This window comes from Grammomys surdaster, unplaced genomic scaffold (genome assembly GCF_004785775.1).
Source record: "Grammomys surdaster isolate TR1022 unplaced genomic scaffold, NIH_TR_1.0 170, whole genome shotgun sequence".
NCBI lineage: Eukaryota > Metazoa > Chordata > Mammalia > Rodentia > Muridae > Grammomys > Grammomys surdaster.
In genome coordinates, this window is record NW_021604618.1 from 21,836,983 (window position 1) to 21,856,313 (window position 19,331).

General features: G+C 38.8%; 1 protein-coding gene across 1 annotated transcript in view; it reads right to left on the reverse strand.

Moving 5' to 3' along the window:
* Ino80 (INO80 complex ATPase subunit) overlaps window positions 1–19,331 on the reverse strand; it is a 96,175-nt gene that overhangs the window by 66,238 nt on the left and 10,606 nt on the right. The window contains exons 2-10 of the mRNA XM_028767073.1: window positions 12,693–12,878; window positions 11,880–12,049; window positions 11,692–11,759; window positions 9,561–9,722; window positions 6,832–6,952; window positions 5,213–5,427; window positions 3,208–3,261; window positions 1,798–2,001; window positions 557–752 (exon numbers count right to left, since the gene is read on the reverse strand). Coding sequence (XP_028622906.1) covers window positions 557–752; window positions 1,798–2,001; window positions 3,208–3,261; window positions 5,213–5,427; window positions 6,832–6,952; window positions 9,561–9,722; window positions 11,692–11,759; window positions 11,880–12,049; window positions 12,693–12,835 — 1,333 coding nt within the window. The 5' untranslated portion in view covers window positions 12,836–12,878. The remainder of the gene's footprint in view (window positions 1–556; window positions 753–1,797; window positions 2,002–3,207; window positions 3,262–5,212; window positions 5,428–6,831; window positions 6,953–9,560; window positions 9,723–11,691; window positions 11,760–11,879; window positions 12,050–12,692; window positions 12,879–19,331) is intronic.

Here is a 19,331-nt window from a genome sequence, read left to right on the forward strand (position 1 = left end):
AGATGACCTTTAACTTCTGATCTCTTGCCTAACCCTCTGAAGTATGAGATCACTACCACCTGGTTTATATGATGGTAGGTATCAAGCCCAGGGGGATTCATGCAGCTAGGCAAACACTATCTCCCTAGGTCTTTACTGAAAATTCTTTTTAAAGTTATTTTATAGGCTTCCTTTGCAGAAACACACATATTCCCTGCTCCAGTGTAATAAATCTCCCTTTTCTGAATAGTATTATCTATGATTTAGGACGAAACCTGTAAGAATTTTAACAAACACAACCTTGGTATGAAAAATGAAGGCTGCCGGGCGGTGGTGGCACACGTCTTTAATCCTAGCACTTGGGAGGCAGGGGCAGGTGGATTTCTGAGTTTGAGGCCAGCCTGGTCTACAGCGTGAGTTCCAGGACAGCCAGGGCTACACAGAGAAACCCTGTCTCAAAAAACAAAACAACAACAACAAAAAACAAAAAACACAAAAAAAACAAAAAAAAAAACAAAAAAAAGAAAGGAAAAAATGAAGGCTACCTGCTTCCTCTACTTCCTGACTCAGGACTTACCATAGTCTTCTTGGGTGATGTTAACCACCACTCCTCCTCCAATGTCAATTTGTCTCTGGGTAGAACTATCTTCTAGCTTCCTTAAGATTTCTTCCTGGATTCCATCATGACCCATATCACGTTTTCGACTCATGAAATGAGCATACAATTCAGTCTGAGTGATTAAGAAGTTGAGTTTTCGCTGTTGCCTCTTGGCCTAAAGTAGGGGGAAAATTGAAGGTAAGAACATCAAAGTCATAAGTTATATGTAGTCAACAGAATTTAGCAAATCTTAATAAAAGGCTCCATATAATTCCTTCCTACTTTTAAAAAGGCAACTATTGCTAATGGACAACACATAAACACACACACACACACAAAATAAATACAAAAGAAAAGGGAAAAAAAGGAAAAATGAGAAGAAAGGGAGTGAAGAGAAAAGAAAAGGATGATTAAGTGTCCAGAAGAGGCTACAAAACTCCACTCTGAAAAAGATGCCGGTCAGATCTGAAAACCACATCATCCAATCCTGACTCTCTTTTCTGGACATACCTTTCTTTCCAACTGCTTTACCAATGTCAAAACAATTACTTATTCTCTATTACTAGGCATATAAAGCCTAGACCAGTTGAGAGACATCACATTCATCGATAGTAATGGCTACAGTTTAAAAATAGCAGATGAAAAAGTGGATAGGTCTCAGAAAACAAAATTGTTCGCTGTCCCTATGTAACATAGCCTGAAAATCCAGTTTCAGGGAATCCAATGTCCTTTTCTGGCCTCTGCATGCATGTGTGTGGTGAACATATACATATAGGCAAAACATCCACTCACATAAAATAAAAAAAAAATTAAAACAAAGAAAGAATATAGAAAAGGGCTAGAAACTCAGAAGCAAGTGTACCAGTGAGTTTGAGGACAACCTGGTTTATATGACCAGTTCTGGGAAAGTAAGAGCTACTATCTCAAAGGTTAAAAGCAACAAACTAAATCCTTAGTGCTTTGGTACTAAATACAGGTTTTAGAATTTGTATGCTTTTGTCTGGCAGTGGTAGCACATGCCTTCAGTCCTAGTACTCAGGAGGCAAAGGCAGGCAGATCTCTTGAGTTCAAGGCTTTCCTGGTCTACAGAGTGAGTTCCAGGACAGCCAAACTACACATAGAAATCCTGTCTTGAAAAGTAAAACCAACCACACCAAAAAAAACAAAACAAAAAACCCTCAAAACAATACAAAACAAAAATATGTTTGCTTTTGCCCCACCTCCCGCATTTCCTCATCCAACTTCCGCTGCTCCAAAGCTTCCTTCTCTGCTCGCTTGCGGTGCTCCTTCTCCACTTTCTCATACTTCTTCCAGTACAGAAGCATCTCCTTGGTTAGTCGGCGCGCACGAGGCAGAGTCTCCTTACAGTTCTTCTGCGCTTGCAAAGCAGCTCGACGCACTTCCTTCATGCATTGATGGGCAAGCTGCAAACAGCATTATTATCGTAGTATCGTGTTCCTCAATCTTTTTAGTACTTACAATCCTGCTAAGGAAGTGATTATATCTTTCTCTCCTGCTTTGATTAATGCCCCCCCGAATAAGACTTAGACCCCTGAGGTTAAATATTCTAATTAAGATATCTATCTACATCTATCACTTTAGGTAAAACAAAGTATACTCACTATAGTGGAACTCTGTACGCATGAAATTCCTTTACTGTATTTATTAGCTTGAGACCCTCACAAGAGCTACTGATGTGGCTACCTAGGCAGTGTGCAGTAGAGCCCATTGCTCTGAAGGATATATAGTTAACAATTCAGGTGGGGGAGGAGAGGGTGTGGCTTTTCTTTGGTGGTGTTGTAAGTTGCCCGTGTATCTGTAAGTAACTCCAACTAAACTGAATGGTTCACCAATCCTTGGTACTCTAACTGGGATGAACATATTTCTTCACATTTCCCCAGAAAAACTCATGCAACAATGGCAAGGACCTGAAATTTACTAAGAAGTTACAAAGCATTATTACCACATTAATAATAAAAATAGTCATCACTGCTTTTTTTTTTTACGAGAGGCGTATTTTAATATATCCTTAATTCACAAAAACTCTATGAAAGCAGTGTCATCACAATCTCTATTTTACAGGTGAGGAAACAGAGGGGCTGAGAGACTAATCTGAACAAATCAGACTAAAACCATTACCTCATCCAATCCTTACAACTAGCTATCATTGTTCCACTGAGGTGTTTTTACACATCCACATTTCTCTTAAGTTACTATTATTGGAGGGGGAGGGGCAGTTGTGTGTACAGGTGCACATGTACCATGGTATTCAAGGGCAACTATGGGAGTCAGGTCTGTCCTTCCATCAGCAGTTCCAGGGACTGAACTCAGACTGTCAAGCTTTCCAGAAAGTGCTTTTACCCACCAAGCCATCCCTGTGACCCCCATCATTTCTTAAATGGAAAAACTGACCATAGATCTTAAAGAACTAGAGATTAATTTGACAGAGAAAGTTCAAAATATAAGGAATATGAGGAAGAACAATTTTACTTATTAAACAGAATGAGAGTACCAAGGTGGTTCTTTACATACTATCCAATTTAAAATCAATAGATCACAACATACAAACAGTGAGAATAAGCCCAGAGAAAAACACATAATAGACAATATAGAAAACGGAAAAATGTTACCTTTCGGCTATTGGTAAGAAATAAATTTCGAGCTGAAGACTTCTGCTTGTTGGCCTAAAACATTTGAAAATAATATTTAAGATTCATTTCTAAGTAAGACTGCATAGCCTTTATTTAATTCCTGAAGGAATGAAAAATGTCAAGTACATATAAGAAAAATACTTTTAAAAGTCATTCAGAGGTTCCGCCTGGCATACCATAAAACTACTAAAATACCAGGAACAAGAAGCTACTGTTGAGGCTGCCTTTAATCTTATTTTAGTTTTACGTGTGTATGCATGGTATATGCATGTATATGTGTTTAAATGCATGAGCACATGTCTGCACATGTGTGTAGAGGCTAGCATTAGACGTTGGGTACTGCTGGGCGGTGGTGGCGCACGCCTTTAATCCCAGCACTTGGGAGGCAGAGGCAGGCGGATTTCTGAGTTCGAGGCCAGCCTGGTCTACAGAGTGAGTTCCAGGACAGCAAGAACTACACAGAGAAACAGAGAAACCCTGTCTCGAAAAACCAAAAAAAAAAAAAAAAAAAAAAAAGACGTTGGGTACTTTGCTCTATCACTTTGCTACTTATTTTTTGAGACAATGTCTCAATAGAACTGGAACTCAGATTCAGCAAGACTGAGTGGCCAACAAGTTACAGAGAGCTTCCTGTCTCAGCATCCCATGAACCAGGATTATAGGCACGTACCACAATGCTTGGCTTTTTATGTGGGTGCTGGGGACTAGACGTCAGGTTCTTACACTATTTCAGAAAACAGTCTACAACCTGAACCATGTTTCCAGCCCTTTAAATAAATAATCTGTAGACTTGTAGAAAGAATTTATAAGGTTTGAATGGACTAGCATACTATAACCTGATTCAAGAATGTTGTTTTCTTGGGTTAATGTGCAAAGCTGAGGCAGCAGGACACCCAGATATAAGAATCATTATAAGAAACATAAAATCGCTTTCCAGTTTAGTGTACTAGCTCAACCTCCAATAAGAGCAAACTACTGCCACTATTACTAAGATTTTGACCATCACCCAAGCCTCATCTTCAATAAAAAAATTCTAAGGCAAATCTAACATAAGGTGACCTAGCAGCTCCTAACTCAGGCTCTGAATCTTCCTCTTCCATTTAAAAGTAACAACCCTTCAATAAAGACCCCTGACTAGCACTGAGTGTGGTGGTACCTACTTCTCATCTCATCACTCAGGAGGCAGAGGCAAATGGATCTCTGACTTCAAAAGTTCCAGGACAGCAAGACAGTATAGTGAAACCATGCCTCAAAGTCATGTCCATTTAGTTCAGGATAGGATAAAAGAGGCAGTGCTCTGCCTACTGAATCTCTCTGCCATGCTAAATAAGGGGTTAGAAGTTTCAGGATATTGAGAATGTCTTGAAAGCAAGTCTAAAGTGATCCCACCTCAGGGGATTTTTTTTTTTCAGCCTTTTCTCAGTAACTTCCTCTTACTGTTACATTTTTATGTTACATTTTTATGTTACATTTTTCTCTTTGACACTAATCTCAATTATTCTTACTGAAAAATCACTTATCATCAAATGGCATCATCTGAAGCTTCCTCAGACACTAAGGCATATTTTTTCCCTTAATGTTCTAAGAACAGCTCATACCCAGATGAAACTGAGGATGGTAGACTTGCTGGTGAGAAGCTCTACCCACTCTACGGTCCTGTAGAGTTCATTTGGTCTTTAGTTTTTTACATAACACATTGCTTTCTTTTATTACATACTCTGAGTATAAAAATCATGGAGACACACATTTACCTGTGTCACACAGGTAAAGCCATGTTTGACTTGTTTCTATTACATCTGGCCCTCCTCTTCTCATCTCTAACATCCCTGCTCACCCACATGCTGGTCAGTTATATTTACTTTGCTTACTTCTGGGGGTTCTAAGAGACATCACAAACATCACTGAATGTCTACAAGTTGATGCTGTCCCATTCCTGCTACCTTCTTCCCATCTCCCCCTTTCACTCACTCACCCACCCACTCACCTTTGGTAGTTCCTTTTTTACGATGCTCAGCCACACTTTCCTTCGGCGAGCATTAAGCTGCTCAATGGATAAGTGTTTCTTCTTGGTGCCAGGGGGAGGTGCATCATGAGAAAACTTAGCAAAGACTTTGGTCTGGTGATGGTGGTGACGTGGAGACTCTTCAGAGGAAAACTCTTCATCGCGTCGTCTTTTTTTCTTCACTTTTTTCAACTTAGCTGCAAAGGAAAGAGATGCTTAGAAGGCTGGACAGAACCAGCGAATATCCTCGTCATTTGAGAAAACATCCAGGATCTCTCTTTGTTCACTCTATTAGAGGCAGGCAATGTTTCTTCCTTCTTCTTTTTTTTTTTTTTGGGGGGGGGGGGGGGTTTGTTTGTTTGTTTTTTCAAGACAGGGTTTTTCTCTGTAGCCCTGACTGTCTTGGAACTCACTCTGTAGATCAGGCTAGCCTCGAACTCTCGAACTCAGAAATCTGCCTGCCTCTGCCTCCCAAGTGCTGGGATTAAAGGCGTGCGCCACCACCGCCCGGCTGTTTCTTCCTTCTATCAGGCCAATAAATCACCCAAGAGGAGAATCTCACTAACTTAAAAAGAACACTGGACATTGACATTCCCTTTGTTGACATGAAAAACCGAGACTAAAACTCAAAAACCAAATTACTTCAACTCAGCACTGTGGAAGTGATTATAAAGCTGAATCACTGGTGGCCTCAAGTGACAGTCACAGGATGGAAACCTACTTCCACTTGGTGGAAATGCAAGGCAACCAAAGAAAATAACAGAAAAAATTTGCATCAATTGATAGGCCAATAAAATTTTTGAAGAAAAAAAACAAATGGCACAAATATTGACACTGAGAAGCAGAGTGGAAGATAAGAAAAGGAGGGTGTGGAGAAAGAAGGGAAGAACGCTAGAAATGATGCTTTTTGAACAGAATTCATATCTTCAGGGGAACAAAATCTGCCTTGCACAGATACTTGAAAATTCTATGGTCCCATGTCCTTCCTGCTTTAATAACTGCTCAGAGGTCAGAAGGAAAAGAAGACATTTCCTGGCAAACATGCAGAAACTACAGAGGCTCATCCATCAGGAGTGATTCACTTAGCCTCTGACACCACGGCTCTAACTCATTCCGCTCTCCTGTCAGTCTTCACACTTCTTCAGGGATAACCAACTGCTTCTCATCCCAGAATACTCTCAACAATGGCAGTGTGTACAAGATAAAAGGAAGGAAACTATTTTTGCCTAAAACTTTGTGTAGCAACTTATAGCTGTAGTTTTGTTTCTTAGGTTGGAAGGGAAGGAGGAGGCTGTAAGACAAGGTCTTTAGGCAGCCCAAGGTGAACTCAACCTCTATGAAGCCAACAAGAACTTTGCTCAGCAGACTCCTGCTTCTACCTACCAAGTGCTAGGATTACAGTCGATGTGCTTGCAATCTATAGTTCATAAGTCTTTCTATGTCTATAAAAGACCACATGACAAATGTAAAATAAGGACAATAATATCAGTAACTAGAAAAAAGAGACTATAGTTTTACACATAAAAGTAATTTTCTACTACACTTAAAGTCAAAATGTACCACACACAATTCTGAGATAAAGAAAGAATAAATATACTTACCTTTAAGCTTCTTGTCTTCCTTGAATTTCTTCTTTTTGGGTCCCAGTAAGTGACGCTGTTGCTCATAGAAAGGGTCGTATGTAGAGAGCAGGCCTGCACTGTAGTACTGGTACTGCTGCAACTGAAGCAGGCAAACACTGTGATGGGTCTGCCTGTGTTCCACAACACAGCCTTGAAGTCATCTCAATTAGAAACAGCTAAGCCAGAGAAAATCATAGCTCCTAAGAGTTTCCCACAGAGACTAATAAGAAATTAGTACATCAAAGAGAATTTCTTTAACTCGGAAGCAAAACAGGCTCAACTGCTATGCACAAGACAGACTGCTGGAAAGAACTTTGGAAGGAAATCCTTCAGGAATCTGAATTTCTATCCTATCTTTTTTCTTTTCTACCTTCTTCAACAGAAGTTCGTGTAGCTCAGGCTGACTTGAACTCCTGATACTTCTGCATCCATACTTCAAATACTAGAAATGCAAATATGTACCACTGCATACAGTGGGTACACATTTGGGATGAAACTAATTACTTACAAAAGGATTTCCCTGTAAGCTGGTAATTTTGACATTTGGGAAGTAGAGGCAAGGAATTCTAGGCCAACCTGAACTAAATAAGATCTTTTCTTATATAAAACAGAAAACAAAGCAAAACCACAGTAACAACAACAAGAGGAAGTAAAGAGTTGTTTCTCTTTAAATTCATCAAAGACTGGAAAGATCCCAGCAGGTTAAGGTATTTGCCACCAACCCTGAAAGCCCAAGTTCAATCCCTGGAATGTACAGGGTGAAAAGATGCTTAAATGCTGTTCTCTGACATCCACTACATCCATGCAAGTGCTATGGCAGACACGTGCCCAAACACAAACTAAATGAATAAATGTAAAACCAAACACAACAGGAACTTATCATTAAGAAATAAGCCACCATACCTCCACTGTTACTAGGTTTTCAGACTTATTAGGTTCCTGATGGCTTTTTAACTCTCGCTTTTACTCTTTTATTTGCTTCAGATGTTTTTGTTTTGTTTTTAACTATTTTAGTTTATGGTAACTGGCCTCACACATGCAGAGGATCCTCTCACTATCCCCTGGCACATGCCACCATGTCTTGGGACTTCAAACAGTTTCCAACAGTCACCTCAGTATTTTCACCTATCAAGTCAACCCTTTTCTCACCAACAGTTTATTATTTAGGATAGCATCTTTTCTTTTACAATTAGCATAAAAAAAATCTCATTTTTTCCCGTCCAACTAGTAGTAAATCTGTTAATTTCATTTCAGCTGATTCTGAAATCCACAGTAATTTTATTTCCTATGTAAATTAAAGTCTGTTGGAGCATTTTGAGATTATACATGTAGTAACATGGAAGACTGATATAAAGCCCTCTGGTAAGCATCAAAAGTAAGTGAGCAGGCATCAAGCTGTACACTTAAAAGTCCCATGTACATATGTTTTATTTCAATTTAAAAAAAAAAAAAAGGCAAAGCAGATCATGCCTGTATCAACACATACTGCTGAGGCAGACTGACTGCCATGAATTCAGGGCCCGCCTGGGCTACAGAGTGAGGCCTGCCTCAAAAAAGGAAAAAGAAATGAGTGAATATACAGAATACCATGTGCCCTGGCATCAGGTTTCAAGAACACTGTGAGAATTAAAATTGTTAAGATATTCCACTGATTTGTACATTTATGTGTATTACTCAAGGTTTTCTGAACTAACTTTCAGCCTTAACATTGTTGGAAAATTGTTAGCTCATTTTGTACAAAAGGCTATATTTCTGACAAAATAAGAATGTTTTGGTAACAAGTGGTCAAATGGTTATCATTAAACTTATCAGAACTGGAATACTGGTCTATAAAGAAAGGTTTTCCCAAACTGAAAACTTCAACAAGTAAATTGTATTGGTAAAAATATACTAGCAGCCTCACAAAGTTAAGCATTGTTATCACATGTCCCAGTAACTTCCCTGCTAAGTATACAACCAGGAGAAATGAAAACATACACCCACACAGAAACCTATACTAATCTTAATAGTAGCATACAAAAGCACCCAAAGAGGGAGAAATCAGCTCATCAACTGAAAAGCAAAAAAAACCAAAAAAGTTCTATAAATAAAGACTATTTGGTAATAAAAAAATGAATGATGCACTAGTAATATATAATACAATATGAACAAACCTTGTAAAGGTTACACCAAGTGAGAGAAGCTGGATTAAAAAGTACCATGTTATCTAATTCCACTTGTATGAAATGTCCAGAATGAACACATTTACAAGAAACACATGCATGAGGCCCTGGATTCAATTCTAATACCATCCAAAACCAAACAACAACCAGAGCTGCATGCGGTGGCACAGGTCAGCACTTGGAAGGTGGAGATGGGAGAGCAAAGAGTTCAAGGTCACCTTACTATACAAAACCAAGTCTCAAATCAATACATACAATAAAAATAAGTATCAAAATAGAAGGTAGACTGTTGGTTGCCTGGCACAAAGAAAAGAATGAGAGGCAGAAGCCAAGTCATAAAGGTTTCTTTCTGAAGTGAGGAAAGTGTTCTAAAACTGAGACAGTGATGACGAAAACACGCACTACAAATATACTCAGAAAACATTCAATTATCTACTTCCAAAAGCTGAATTTATGTTATGTGAATCCTATCACAATAAAGCTCTTAACAGGTATTTCATATAAGTTAAAATAGTGTGGTCGTGAGCGTTCTCTTGAAACTCTCACCTCCTTATCTTTACTATATTTATTTTGGTGAAGTTTCTTATATTTGTGTAATCGAAGCATGTTGTGAAGTTCTTCTCTGCTGAGACTGAGTTCTTCTTCTTCATCATCATTGTCTTCACTCTGAGAATCTGCCTCACTGGACTCATCACTTAAAAGAATGCTCTAGAAAAGGGGTGAAAATGGAATATAACTTTTGCTGTGAAGCAATTTCTTTTACAATCCAACTATTTTTTTCCCAGATGGTAAAACAATGGCCAAAACAGCCAAAGTATAGTCATTTCTGATTCTTACACTAATCTTTATTAACTTAACTAAAAAACCCTAAATGTTAAATATATGAAGATAAACAAAAAAATAGAGTTTATCAATAAGGAAAAAGAAGATAGCATATAAAGGAACAAGGACAAAGCAAGGTGTGATGGCTAAAGGGGAGAAAAAACTCAAATATTGAGTAATTCATGAATGGATAAATAAAATGCAGTACATTCAGATGACTAGGCCCTAAGAAGAAGTGAAGTACTAATATATACCACAACATAATAAACCTCAAAGCATTATACCAAGTGAGAAAGCCAGCCACAAAAGCCCATAGATTATGATTTAATTTATATGAAATGTCCAGAATGGGCAAATTAATAGAGAGAAAATAGATTAGTAGCCAGCAGGGACTGAAGGACTCTGAGGACGGGAGTGTCTGCTAATGAGCACAGGGCTTCCTTCTGTATGAAATGATGAAATGGTCTGAAATTAGACAACAGTAATTCCCAGAAGTTTGTGAACATATTAAAAGCTACTAAGTCACACAAGTTTAAAGCTTACATTTTATGGTCAGTAACTTAGTATATCTCAAATTTTAACGCTCTGAAACAGAGCCCTGGCTGTCCTTGAACTCACAGAGACCTGCCTCTGCCTCCTGACTGCTGAGAGTAAAGGCATGTGCCACTGTCACCTGACTACATCTCAATTTTTATTTTTTATTTTTAGATTTACTTATTTTTCATGTATCTGGTTTGCCTGCATGCAGTCATATGAACTCTTTGCATGTTCCGTGTCTGCAGAGGTCAGAAGGTATCCAACTCCCTGGAACTTTATTTATGGATGGTTGTGAGACACCATGTATTGCTGGGAAGAGAACCCAGGTCCTCAGCAAAAGCACCTAGTATTCTGAACCACCTCTCCAGAACCATATCTCAATGTTTTAAAATTTAACAATTAAGTATAAAGGTTTTTGTAGTTATAACTTCCTAAAATCTTTTGGAAAGAAAGCAAGTTAGACTTTAAGCCCACGAGTTTTAAAGGACATGGTAGTAATAGTAAAGGTTTATATTACAGCAAAAGTAAGAAGTTGTAAATCATTAGTTTTTTTTTTTAATTAAGTGTTTGCACATGCTAAGTAAAAAAACTTTTTAATAGAAAAAAATATCACTATTTAGTTTGGCCATTCACAGTAACAGTATAAATATAAATACTATGCCACTCTACCTGTGTATGACTGTGACCTGAGTAAGTATGTCCCTAATAATGGAATACACAATAGAATGCAGACCTACACATCATCAGGCACTAAGCTTATCTCTACCATCCATTCACTGTGCACCAGCCACACTAGCCTCTCCTCCCCAAACATACCAAGTTGCTTCTTTTATAATGATTCCTGTATGTTTCCTATGCTCAAAGACTCTTACCTTTGACACTCACATGGTTCACTCTGATCATTCAAAAATGATCTGTAGAAATGCTACCTTGAAGTTGTATTTACTTGTTTACACTCTTACTATACAGAGCGGCCTTGTCTCCTACATAATAGTACATGGCACATGGATTCGTTCTGAGCATTTATTGAATGAAGTACTCAAAGATTCATGAAAACTAAATTAACATTCTTGAATGCAAGGTAAGCCAATGAAGGGAAAATCTTATCTGATCAATTTCTCCTCTATTCTCAGTGTGTTGTATTTAATAAAAAGCCTACTAAAAATTACTTTGTTGAATTTTCTTCACAAAACAAACTCCAGTATAAAATAACTATCTCTAGAAAACTCTCAATATTCCAGAATGGTCCGATAACTTTTCTTCTAATTATAATCTTAGTAGGTTATTTGGACTGGAAATGTTCTGTCTTATCTCTTACCTTTAGCCACTTTCTGCTTTTCTTCAACTTAGAGAAGTTATATAAATTCCCCTTGTCAGATTTTGATTCTGGATAAAGAAACATAAAGAGTAAAAAAAAAAAAAACAAAAAACAAAAAACAAAAAAAATGAAACGCTGACTGCCCCCAAGAGAACTGCAGCTGCAGAGGGCTCCCACTCCACACTGACCTGACTGCAGAACTCCGTTCAGTGAATACGGGTTCAACAACCCAGAACTGCTTGCTCCAGAGGTTTCACCAAGCAATGAATTTGGAGGCTCTTCTTTTACTTGTATTAAGGGATCCCCAGACTCAGGCAATAAGGGATTATTGTCATCCAGTCCATCTTCACTGTCATCACTATAAATGGAAGAATAGTAAGTCCATAATTAAAGGGGTTATCCAACAAAACACATTTTGAGCCTAGTGTGATGGCACATGCCTATAAACCTACCACCTAGTGGAGACAGGAGGATCCAGAGTTCAGGGTCAGTTGAGGTCAGCATGGGCTACATGAGACCCTCTCTTAAATATATATACATATATGTGTGTACATAATCTAAGTGGTCAGACAAGATGACACACACACCTTTAAACCTTTAAAGCCAGTGCTCCAGAGGTAGAGGCAGGAGATCTGTGAGTTCTAGGCCAGTCTGGGCAACATAACGAGACCATATCTCAAAAAAAAAAAAAAAAAAAAAAAAAAGAAAGAAAGAAAAAGGAAGGGGGGGGGAAGAGGAGAGGGAAGGAGGGAGGAAAGGAAGGAGGGAGAAAAGAAAAAGGATTAATTGGTTGATTAAGGTTACTATAAATGAAAAAAGAACAAAATAGTCTTTGAAAAAGCTGATTGTTTTATTTAAAAAAGAAAGAAAGAAAGAAAGAAAGAAAGAAAGAAAGAAAGAAAGAAAATACTAAAACTAAAATCCATACAAAGTTTAACCTTAAATCCTAAATACAGGAATCAGAAATGTAATAAAACATTGTCAGAGATAAAATAACACACCTAGAAATATTCCTGTTGAAGATGGCTGATGTCTGTCGTAGAAAATGGTCCAACCGCAAGGCCCTCTCCAGGTACTGAAGATATAGGGGCTTTGCCAGCTCAGTGCAGCTGCCATCGTCCCCGGCACCCAACTCCGAGGCCATAGAACAAATCTGTCTTCATGCACGAGGACCTCCAACTGCACAGCTGCAGAATGGAGATAAGTTAAAAAAAAAAATCAAAGATTATTCCTCTCTTCCCCTTCTCCTGTATGCTTGCCTTCAGTACAAACAGGAATCAGGCTCTCTCCAACACAAGATACTGAGACAACAACAAACTACAAAAAGTTCATTAGACACTGCCTTCTTTCTAGTGCAAGGGCAAAGTATAGAAACACTACGGTCAACTGCAACACAATTTATGAAGCACTTTCTCAAACAACCCTGAGATTTTATACTCACTTCCTGGTGTCCCTCCATTAATTACAAGAATGAATTACAATTATCTAAGTGAAGTGCTGACTGTGTGCACTGTGCAGAGGACAGTACTTGTTTCCAACATCACTTTCATTTTATATTATATTTATTCATGTTTAAAGTATCCTATTGGGCTGGAGAGATGGCTCAGTGGTTAAGAGCACTGACTGCACTTCCAGAGGTCCTGAGTTCAAATCCCAGCAACCACATGGTGGCTCACAACCATCTGTCATGAGATCTGATGCCCTCTTCTGGTGTGTCTGAAGACAGCTACAGTGTATTCATATATAATAAATAAATAAATCTTTAAAAAAAAAAAATAAAGTATCCTATTTACCAGAACAATATATATATACATTATCATAGTCTTCTACAAAATCTCTTCTCAGAGCTGGAATTAAGGTTTTGGTCCTTGGTTTTTTTAAAGCAGAGGGATCATAGATTAAGGAAAAGTATAAATTTTCCTGGAGTGGAAAGACTCCAAGAGGAATACCTTCATTTAAAATCCTATTAGACACATTCCAATCTTTAGGTAAAGAGCACTTCATTTATATTGACTCACACTGCCCTTTCTAAGGGATGGAAAAACTATCACTATATTGACAAAGCAGCACAGCACTGATTGGTCTGCTCAGAGGCTCTATATAGTCCTGGTTATACTCTGACTGTATGTCAGCTCCTCATAATAGCCTGATGTCTGTGTTTAGTCTACTTATGTGCTCTTGCATACAAACACACACTTAGAAAAGTCTATAGAAGGCCGGGCGGTGGTGGCGCACGCCTTTAATCCCAGCACTTGGGAGGCAGAGGCAGGCGGATTTCTGAGTTCGAAGCTAGCCTGGTCTACAATGTGGGTTCCAGAACAGCCAGGGCTACACAGAGAAACCCTGTCTCAAAAAAACCAAAAAAACAGAAGACAAAAAACAAACAAAAAAAGTCTATAGAAAAAAAGAGTCTACTAGTGTGAGAATGTTTATATTATTGGTCTATTACTAGTTCAGAGTTACAGAGCCTTCTTAGCCTATGAGAGGCCCTAGGTAGAATATCTGAAACTTTAAAAGTCCCAATTCTTTACCACCAGCCTCTGCTACAAATAGCAAAACCAGGAAGTGCCATCATTAGGCTGACCAGTCTCCACAAGGATATTTTACACCTTCTCCCTTCACATAGAGGTTTGAACTCTAAATGATTTGGTCACTTTATCCTGGTAAATAAATCACAAAGCTCTTGATTAGGAAGAGATAACTATGTACCAAACACCAAACTAAGGAGCAAATACAAGGAGAAAAACTGGCTTGCCTTCAAAAAGCAAAAGTAGGCAGAATACTCAACCAGGAAGGCAAGAAACATTCTGCTCAGCCTAAGCCTTAACCCTAAAAAGCAGTAGTTCTCAACCTTCCTAATGCTGTGACCCTACAATACGTTTCCTCCTGGTGTGGTGACTCCAATCAGAATTCTTTTCATTGCTACTTCATAGCTATAATTTTGCTATAAGCATACAATTACAAATCATAGTGTAATAATATCTGTGTTTTCTGATGATCTTAGGTAACCCCTGTAAAAGAGTCTTCCTAACCTCCCTCAAGGGTTGAGAACCTTGCCCTAAGGGTTCACTATAATATGGGAACAACAGCAACTTAATAAGCCATAAGCCTCCAGCTTACTCAAAGCACAGTGTTCTTGAGATAAAAAGTAATGCCTATATTTTAAAAGTGCAGAACTCCTGGCTTAAAAAGGTTGTCCTTTCCCCAATGGCAAAGAAAAAAATATACTGCCAACCCTGTAAGTATATTGTGATTATATGTAAAAAATCACAATATATAAAAATATATATTAAATAAATATATATATATATTTTAAAGATTTATTTACTGTGAGTACACTGTTGCTATCTTTTTTTTTTTTTTTTTTTTTTTTTTTTTGGTTTTTTCAAGACAGGGTTTCTCTGTTTAGCCCTGGCTGTCCTGGAACTCACTCTGTAGACCAGGCTGGCCTCGAACTCAGAAATCCGCCTGCCTCTGCCTCCCAAGTGCTGGGATTAAAGGCGTGCGCCACCACTGCCCGGCACACTGTTGCTATCTTACTACACACCAGAAGAGGGCAGCAGATCTTATTACAGATGGTTGTGAGCCACCTTGTGGTTGCTGGGACCTGAACTGAGAACCTCTGGAAAGGCAACCAGTGTTCTTAGCCACTGAGCCATCGCTCCAGCCCGATTATATATTTCCTTAATCCTATATTTTCTTCCTTAATGAAACCTGCATGCTATTTCTCAAATGAAATATACAGTTATTCCTAAGTGTACACAGAATATTGATTTTAGAATCCCTGTAAAACCCATAGCCATGGATGTGTTCACACTAAAATGGTATATGTGTTTATAACCCTCATATGTCCTATTTACTGTGAACCTCTCAGTTACTTTTATCTAATACACTGCAAATGCTACACAAATATTTGTACTGTATTAAGAAATATATAACGAGAAAAAAATCTACACATGTTCTAACTTTTCCAAGTTTTTTTTTTTTGGTTTTTCGAGACAGGGTTTCTCTGTGTAGTTCTGGCTGTCCTGGAACTCACTCTGTAGACCAGGCTGGCCTCAAACTCAGAAATCCGCCTGCCTCTGCCTCCCAAGTGCTGGGATTAAAGGCATGCACTACCACCGCCCGGCCCATGTATTTTTGAATGTGGATGAATCTTCAAACAATCTTGAACATCAGGCACGCCTGAAAGGAAGAGCACTAAAAACAGCAGCATCTCAGCTGGAGATGTAGCTCAGGTGGAACAGTACTTGACTTGTATGCACAAATCCTGTTTAGTTCCCAGCACTATACAAACCAAGCATGGTACCATATGCCTGTTAATCCCAGAACCAGAAAAGTAGAGCAAGGAGGATCAGAAGTTCACGGTTATAGTCAGCAACATAATAGGTTCAAGTACACAGGAACGTATTGCAAAAAAAAAAAAAAAAAAAAACAACACCAAACAAAAACAGGGCTAGTCAGATGGCTCAACAGATAAAACTGTGTGCCTGCAAGCCTGATGAGCCGAGTTGAATTCCAAGGATATACATGGTAGAAGAAGAGAACCAACTCCCACAAGTTCTCTTTTCTTCTCCATAGCTGTGCTATGGAGTGGGCGCACACGCTGGACACACATACACACAAACATTTGCTTTCGCACAGACACAAATAAATAAATGTTGATTTATAAAAACTTGGGGCCTGGAGAGGTGGCTCAGTGGTTAAGAGCCCTGGCTGGCCGGGCGGTGGTAGTGCACGCCTTTAATCCCAGCACTTGGGAGGCAGAGGCAGGCAGATTTCTGAGTTCGAGGCCAGCCTGGTCTACCGAGTGAGTTCCAGGACAGCCAGGACTACACAGAAAAACCCTGTCTCGAAAAACCAAAACAAAACAAAACAAAAAGAGCCCTGGCTGCTCTTCCAAGGTCCTGAGTAAATTCTCAGCAACTACATGGTGGTTCACAATCACTAGAAGATCTGATGCCCTCTTCTGCTGAGCAGATAGATGTACAGCATATGGACATGCAGACCTAACATCCACAAATATAAAATAATAAAGTTTTTAGGAGAATTTAAAGAATGTCACTATTAAAAAAACAAAGCTGGGCAGGATGGCACACACCTTTATTTCCAGCACTTCCAGAGGCAGGTAGATCTCTGAGATTTTGAGGCCAGCCTAGTCTACAGAGCAAGTTCCAGGACATGGCTGTTACATAAACTCTTGTCTTAAAAAAAAAAAAAAAAAACTAAACCAAACAAACAAAAACAGAGCAGCAACAACAAATCCAAATCGACAGGTACATCAAATAAGAAGTGTTCCCAATATTAAAGCTGGAACAACTTGTTTTTGTTAACAGTTACCATTCCTTATCTATGGGTCTCTATTCTTTATCATATATATTTCCTGCATCAATTCTATAATTGGTCATTTCTCCAATCGGCTTTAATTACTATTTTATTACAAACAAACAAAAACCCCAAATGACCAAGGCAACGTATAAAGAAAAGCATTTTAATGGTGGCTTGTTTACAATTGCTAGTCCATGCTCCTCATGGCAAGGAGGATGGAGGAAAACAGGCGGGCATAATGCTAGACCAATACCTGAGAGCCTGTATCCTGATCCACAGGCAGAAGCAGAAAAGAGAATGAAACTGGACCTAGTGGGGGTTTTAAGACTTCAAACCCCCAACAAGTGAGGCACATCCTCCAACAACAAGGTCACACCTCTTAATCCTTTTTACACAGTCTACCAACTGGAAACCAAACATTCAAATATATGAAGCTATGGGGGCCATTCTCACATTCTCCTTAGAACCACAACACAACCCTTTTTCCTTTTACTAAAGATAAAGTATATTGGCACTAGCTGGGCAGTAATAGTACACAACTTTAATCCTAGCACTTGGGAGTCAGAGGTAATTGGATCTCTTGAGTTTGAGGCCAGCCTGGTCTATAGAGTTCCAGGACAGCCAGTACTACACAGAGAAATCCTATCTTGAAAAACCAAAGAGCTGGAGAGATAGTTCAGCAGCTAAGAGTATTGGTTATTCTTCCAAAGGTCCTGAGTTCAATTCCCAGCAACCCCATGGTGAATCACAACCATCTGTTATATGATCAGATACCCTCTTCTGTCATGTAGGCATACATGCAAATTGAGCACTCATACACATAAATTTTAAAATCTTTAAAAAAACATTCTAAAAAGAAAAAAACAAAACAAACAAAAAGGATCTAGGCACTAGGTGTACTATGTGATGTCATTATATAACTTTCTTAACTAATACATCATGGATGTATTATATATGTCCATATTAAACAGGGCATGTATCTCAACATTTCTAAGTATAGTAATCTGTATCTAGATATTAAGCTAAGCAGGTTGATACTGAAATAACTCCCTTTCCTTGCTTGACTATATATTTTGAACACTGCCAAAGCTGGGCATGATGACACATACACCTTAATTCCAGCACTTGGGAGGAAGGGGTATATGGATCTCTGCATTCAAGGTCAGCCTGACCTACAGACTGAGTTCCAAGACACCCAGAGCTACACAGAAAATTTCCATTTCAACAATGAGCAGCCTGTGTCCAATCACTCATTTAGTTAATTGTCCAACTGTAGTATGCATGCAACCTGCAGCCCTATGAAATACAACTTTTATCAATTATCTCACTCCATCTTTATTCTTTTGTATGTCTAAGTTCGTGCATAATGTGATTATGTGCCATGGGTATGTGGAGGAGATCAGTGCTTTACAGGTTTGGGGATCAAAGTTAAATTGACAGTTTATTTGGCAACTGTTTCTATCTACTGAACCATCTCAATGGCCTCTCCATCTTATTGTAGATGGGGTTCTCACTGAACCTGGAAATTTGCCAATTTAGTAGCTTAGTGGTTGAGCTTGGTCTGTTGCTCTGTATTGTAATGCTGAATTCTGAACTAGTAGGGCTAGGCCCAAGAGGGAGAGGATCCTCACCTTTACCAGCCTTTGTTGTGCAAACCTTGTTCCTTAATTTAAAACTGTTTTTTGAGATTTGGTCAGTTGCAATGTATTATAATGCTAAATACTGTCCCAGGTTGATGCAGGGTATCTGAAGAGATGTTAAGTAACCTTGTCCCCCAAGTTATCCCTGATTGGTGAATAATGCCTATAGCTGGGCAGAAGAGAGATAGGTGGAGTTTTGGTTCCTAGGCAGGGAGATCTGAGGCAGGAGACCATAAGAAAGAAACAAAAAACATGGCCCTGAAGACTGGCCAAAAGGACTAAGCAGCCCAGGCAGAACATGGAAACTTATAACTCAGGGTTATCGATAGGGAGGTAGATACTAATAGCTTAGAGGGTAGGTATCTGCCCAGCTCTAGAGCTTTAAAATTTTAAAAGGCTTGCAAATATAAAAGCTTTGTATCTTTTATCTGGAAACTAAAGGATCTAAGGCAGGATAAAAACCCTGATTAAATATTTTCTACTATATAGGTGGAACCTTGCTGCCTCCATCTCCATCACTTTGACTCAAGTGCACACCTCTAGACACATTTCTTTTTTTTTTTTTCGGTTCCACGGGAGAAGGTTTATTTAGGGAGGGGAGTGGGAGAGAGGAACGAGAAGATGGCGAGCGAAGAGAAGAGGAAGAGAGAGAGGTGGGGCGGTCTCAGTTAT